The 6,429-nt window shown below is 41.0% G+C and overlaps 1 protein-coding gene across 1 annotated transcript in view; it reads left to right on the forward strand.

The window, feature by feature from the left end:
* Positions 1 to 6,429, forward strand: part of MAST4 (microtubule associated serine/threonine kinase family member 4) — a 168,583-nt gene that overhangs the window by 138,026 nt on the left and 24,128 nt on the right. The window contains 3 exon segments of the mRNA XM_008568933.1: positions 4,036 to 4,158; positions 4,362 to 4,474; positions 6,361 to 6,429. The exon segment at positions 6,361 to 6,429 is cut by the window's right edge and continues 83 nt beyond it. Coding sequence (XP_008567155.1) covers positions 4,036 to 4,158; positions 4,362 to 4,474; positions 6,361 to 6,429 — 305 coding nt within the window.

The raw sequence follows: 6,429 nt of genomic DNA on the forward strand, positions 1-6,429 counted from the left end.
TTCCTTATTTCCTCGTCTGTAAAAAGGAGCTTTTAGAAGTACCACCTCATAGAAAAAAGATACACTTTCAGCTGTTTTATGTCAGTGAATTAAAACTATATTCTGAATTAGGAATGATGTATCATTATATTGCTGTTTCAGGATTATTTTTTCATTGCTGGTTTTCAATGGGTTTTTATATATGCCTTTAAAATCAGAGTTTCAGTAAGGTAGAGATACATCTTTAGCTGCTTCATTTTAGCAAATTAATCAAAAAAAAAACAAAAAGAGAGAGAGAGAAATACCACCTCACAGGATTATGATGAGTTTAAAAAGAGATCATCCGCATAAGGCTCTTGGAACCAGGTGTGATGTTGCTGCTGGTGGTATTGTTGTTTTAAATTTTCTACCTGTGTAATCTCAGGCTTTCACTTTCAGATATGCAAGACATAGAAATGGTGGTGGAACCCTTACCTTTGAGTTGATTGAACTCTTTGAACAGAGTACAGTCAGCACTGTGTATCTGCAGATTCTGCATCCACAGATTCTGCCAACCTGAGATGCTAAGTCCACAGATACTGAGGGCCAGCTGAGGGACTTGAGGATTTTGGTGTCTGCTCGGGTACTAGAACCAGTCCCCCACAGACGTGGAGGGCTGACTGTACTTTCTATTTCTTCCCACCCTATTTGCTTTTCCACTTGTCTGAAGTGACTTAGCAAACTTATTTCCAACCTTCTGTGGATTGTAGTCAGATTTGCTTTATGGTTCAAGAGATTGAGTAGCTATCAAAGAATCAGTATGAAGACTGTGAATGGGGCAGAGTTTTAAGGAATGATTTTAACTCACTCTCATCAAATATGAGAAGCAGTGGCATTTTAAGATTGTCCTGCAGTAACACAAATATCTAGTTATACATTCCATTCAACTGTCCCAGAGTAATGGAATCCTAAGATCTGACTAAAAGTATATGAGAATGGGCATACCCCTTCAAAAGGAGACTCAAAAGTCCCCTTCCTTTCAGTGATCAAGTATCAGTTTGGAGAGTTTTTCCACTTAATATTCTGCTTGTTTCCCTCCTCCAGGAATACTTGGATTCTTGATTGGGCTTGATTTAATGAGACAGAGCTGTGATGCTGGTCAGCATATCCAGGTTTCTGTATCATATGCTGCAAGTTATTTCTCTGTACATTTTCTTGTTGACTGCTACTTTCAGTCTTTTCAAGGTTTGACAGTTTGAGTAACAAATCCCTTAGCAGAAGACCAAACGAGACATTTAAAAGACCCTGCCCAAGCTCTAAGCATTATCAAGAAGTGCTTGCCAAACAGACAGGTCCAATGTGATAAGTCCCAGTAGGGGCTGGAGAATGAGGCTGAGGATCCCGCAGGCCTGCCATGCTGCTTCCATTGACAGCATTTTGTATTTAATGCATATTTAGTGGGCAAAATAATGCACCGTGAAAATGTGCAAATGCATACTTGCCTGAGAGACTAGAGAGGCTGAGAAAAAGGGTGTGAAGAACATAATGGATGTTTAAGAAACTTCTATGAAAGGAGAGGAAAACTCAAGGGAGAACATTAGTGCCAAAGCATAACTTGCAATTTGGGAACTTGTCCTACTTAAACTACAGTTTTGAACTTGTTGAGTGTTGAGCAGCAGCCTGGCTCGTTGGACTTTAAAGCTGCTCACATGTGAATACCACCCGTGCACCAGCTTTGAGGTCTTGAGTAGTTTCTTCATTGCCCTGAATCTCGGTTTCCTAGTCTATGAAAATTGGCATGTTACACATCTAGCAGTATTATTTTGAGGAATAAATGCAAAAATGTTCATGAAGGTATCTAATACATTGACCTAGCACTTAATAGGAGCTCAAGGAATAGTTAGTTTCTCTTCCCTTCCCTTCATGGTGAATCCTTACAATTGAGAGCTGTCATTTGTATGAGTGATTTGTATTTAGCTCATAATGCAAATATTTTACCAGCAGTTTAACCCGGAGATCATTTACCCCAGTTTGACCCTTTAATTCTTTTCTTCCCTAACTCGCCATAATGCATGAGGAACAGGATGCATTGATAACCAACTTCTCAGTGGGGTACAAAGGCCAAAGGGTGAGAAATGTGAGTTGAATCAGCAATGGGCTGTGAATGCTTGGGGAGGACCCATTTGTCTGTCCTTGCCCACAGAGATGAAGGGAAAGCTCTCACCAGAGGGTGGCAGGCAAGGGAGTGAAAACCCTGACACTCTGGGTGTGGTCTGGAAGTGCTGTTTGAGCTCTTGGCCCCAGAGACACTGCTTTTCTGGGTAAAGTTGAGCAACCCAGAATGTCAGGGCTGTGTCACTGATACGGCGCTATGAGCAGCAGCTGAAGTGATGGTAATTGTGGTGTAGCGGAACCATGGCTGGATGAGGAGTCCAGAGTTGAGTGTTATGGGCCATTAGCGAGGGCTTGACTCTCGACATCAGTGTCATCAGCACAGTGAGGGATTTAAATAGGGAGACAGTTAATCCCTTTTAGCTTTTGTATTCTGCTTCTTCAAGTAAAAGAGCATGAGAAGAAAATGACACTGGCAGCCATGTTTGGGGACAATGATTGGGGCTGAGAGAGCCAGGATGCCTGGTGGGCTGGAGTGGGACTTGGTGGAGGTGCTCCAGAGAAGCCACATGAAGTGGCTGCTAGGCTCAGTTCCCCAGAACTGGCAGTTGTGAATTCATTTGCAAACCGATGCAAGAGAGACGGCAGAGTAGAAGCGAACTAAATCATGCCTCCTCCTTACTTGGAGTGTGATACTGTGGCACTGAGGTTGAGCCGGGGTGTTTTTAGACAGACTTGGGTTATGCTCCTCCAGTCCTTACGCTCTGGGGGATCTTTTTCTAGGGTGCTTTATTGCTCATCCTTAGTTTTCCCATCCAAAGATGGAGTTGAAAATGCCTACTTCGGGGGTTATTTTTAATGATTTAATTAAAGGAAACAAGATACTTAACGGCATCTAGTGTAGTACTTGTCACAGTCAGCCACATCTTTGAACCACACAGATAGCCGTTCCTCCCAACCAAGGTTCGCAGCCCCTTTTCCATTCAGCGGGCATTTCTCATCCTATTCCCTTTGCATCCCACGGAGGACAGGATGAGAGACATGGGTGAGAGGCATTTGCATTACACCTAGAGGAGATCCGGCAGGGAGGCTGATTAGACCCTGGTATTAATCTTCGGAGAAATCTCTCTTCCTAGCATTTTTCAGGATTGATTCTTTGTTATCTCCCTCATCAGCAGTGTGTGCTGGTGACAAGGTGGGGGCTTGATTCTTGTGCTGTGATTTTATAACGTGTATCTTCTTCTCTTTGCACGGGGTGTAGTGTTAATATTTTTGATGGATCCTGCCCTTCTTTAAAATTATGAACTGAATTAAAAACATTTCACTGAACTGTGCTATCATGCTGACTTGGCAAAAAGAAACCTAAAACTCAGGAATTGTGATTGATTTTCAATGGATACATTATAAATGTATCAAACAGCTTTGTCAGTTTCCAATTTAAGAATCTGTAATTCACAGAATCTAATTCTCACCTATGTTAATGAGCAATCCAATAAAATTGAATAGTAACCATTATATAGTATTTAGGAAAAATTCATCATTATTAACCTTACCTCCAGAGGAAATATTACTGTGAACATATTTTGCACCTTGTTAGAATTTCTTTGGGTTTGTAATGGGTGAGTCTGCTTTGGGCCAACATGCGTCCATATCCCCAGGTTCAGCATAATGTGATTTTAAGTGGCTGCGTCATTAACCTTTGAAAAATGGAGGAAGTCATGGAAAAATTAACATAGAGAAACTGTGCCATAGCAACTGCAGTTAGCAAAATCAAATCTCCTGCTGATAAATATGGGAAATTTTTTTGGATTTTGGTTATAAAATGAAAAAGTATGATTTCCACGATTTCTTTATTTCTGTGCTGATAAATGTTTTAAATTGTTTTCAAAAACTGATGTTTACCTTTGCTTAGAGGATAGTTGAACACTTTCCTCTGTCTCTACCCCCCCACCCTCCCCCTCGCAGGTGGTGCATACGAAGTCAAACAGCATCGATTCTTTCGTTCTTTAGACTGGAACAGTTTGCTGAGACAGAAGGCAGAATTTATTCCCCAACTGGAATCCGAGGATGACACAAGTTATTTTGATAGTATGTGCTTTATCTGACATAAAACATTGTTTGGACTTTATTCCATAAAAAATTATCTCCACTTTTGAACCTTTCAATCTCATACCTATGAGTTCTTAAACATAATGTTGATTTGATGCAGAAACTCAAAATACCTAAATTAAAAGCCATAATTCTGAGTAATTGAAACTGTTCCTAATTGTTCCCAAACATTTCACCTGCAGCTCGGTCAGAGAAGTATCATCATATGGAAACTGAGGAAGAAGATGACACAAACGATGAAGACTTTAATGTGGAAATAAGGCAGTTTTCCTCCTGTTCACATAGGTTTTCAAAAGTAAGTGGAATGTGGCATAAACATACAGAGTCTCTCTGGGAGAATTTCCCACTGGCCAGATGGTACCCCTAAAAAGCTGGACAGGATTGTAAAACCAGCTACTCTTTGGGGGGTTTGAGGTCTCCTGTGCTTAATATCCCTTTTTGTTTAGGAAAAGTGACTCCATCATCAGGGTAATCCAGAGTCCCTACCCTACTATAGAGGTATATTTCTCTCCCTTCACAAATTAAGATCCTCTTTTCTTGGAGGCATAGACTTGCGCAGAGTCTCTTTGTGGAGTATGTGGTAGCTACTTGTATGAGAACTTGCCTTGTGTGTCCCTCAGTCTAACTCAGAGCCAGGCTGTGGAGGCATTACCCCATGTCTTTAATCTTACAGTGAAGAGCATGAGCTTCATTGTGAGCAGAGCCCTCTCCTAGGTATGCCACAGAATTCAGCACAAGGAGAAGGCTCAGTCCTTGGCAAAGATACTTGGGAACAGTTGACCATGGAATGAGAAAATCTTGTAACCAGTAATAGAAATTGTAAGCTATATTGAAAAGGCAGTAGGAGGCCAAGCTGGAATTTTGGAAATGGTAGAAGATAAAATTGATGCTTGAGAAAGATGCTTTTTTACTAGTAGTGGTAAGATTTAAAAATAAACAAAACTGATAGTTCTGACAGGGCAGAGTCCTAGGAAAAAAAGGAAATAAACCTAGAGGGATCCCTACCTTCCTTTTGCTATTTTCAGTAGCTACATATTTTCTGTTGCTATAGCATTTTGCATGATTATTGTTTAGCTTTTCTGTAACATTTAGTGATTTTAAAGTACTCCGAAGCTTTTTCTAAGTGATTACTTACAGTGCACCTGCGAATTGACCAGCACTACCCTCCTGTTCATAGGAATGACACAGAGGTAGAGATTTCCATAGACAGAGTGGTGGCAAGTATGTCCCAGAGCCAGGGCAAAAGCTTTGTTAACACTCAGTGCAGGCTCAGAGCAGAACCTGTTCTCTGGCCCATCAATGCTGACCCATGAACACTGTGTTCTTCTTTGCCTTGGATGGTATTTCATTTTCCCTCTGTCTTCTATCCTTTAGCAACCTTCCTCTTCATCCCAGTAGATGACGGAAGGTCGTGAGAGCAGCACGTGGCTGAGTGGGGTAGGGGGTGCTTCCTGCTCTGGCTCTCAGCCCCTTGTTTTACCTTCCATCTTTCCTATGGGACAACAGAGAGTCAGAGGTGGGCTGAGATCTGGGGTTTGCCTGAGCTCTGATCTCCTTCAAGAATTCCAGTACCATATATGAAGCTGCCTGTCTGTATGTGTGATTTGTAAGCCAAACAAATACCTCTGTCTCATATGACCAAATATGTACCACATTCCTACCTTCTCCCCACCCCCTCTCCCAAGTCTTGAAACAGATCATTTATTCTTCTCTTTGCACTCAATTCCAATTTACTTTTCTCCTTCCGACCCGTGACTGGTGAGCATTAAATCTCTTTCTCTGTTATTTTCTTTTTCTGATTGACTTCATGGTTAAAAAGTAATCTAAGATGTGCATTGATCCCTAGGCCTAGAAACCCCAATGCATCTATGGATTTTGTTTACAGATCCAAAGGCCACAATGAGATATGGTGAGAGGGGATGATGAATTCATAGCTCTCCACTCAAAGGAAAAAATATATATATGTATATATATTCATGTGAGTGTGTGTGTATACACACACATACATATATTGACCTTTTATCTCAGGATTCAAGTAAACAATATTTGAAAGTACATTCTGAATACACAGTCCAGTTCAAACTTTACTCTTACTCAGGTTTTTTTCCCCAAGACTTGGGTTTTTTTTCTGACAGACTCTTTCTAGAAGATACTAATGAGCATGGATTATTTGCCTTCCAGGTTTTCAGCAGTATAGATCGAATAACTCAGAATTCAGGAGAAGAGAAGGAAGACTCTGTGGACAAAACT

This window comes from Galeopterus variegatus, unplaced genomic scaffold, assembly GCF_000696425.1.
Source record: "Galeopterus variegatus unplaced genomic scaffold, G_variegatus-3.0.2 Scaffold453, whole genome shotgun sequence".
NCBI lineage: Eukaryota > Metazoa > Chordata > Mammalia > Dermoptera > Cynocephalidae > Galeopterus > Galeopterus variegatus.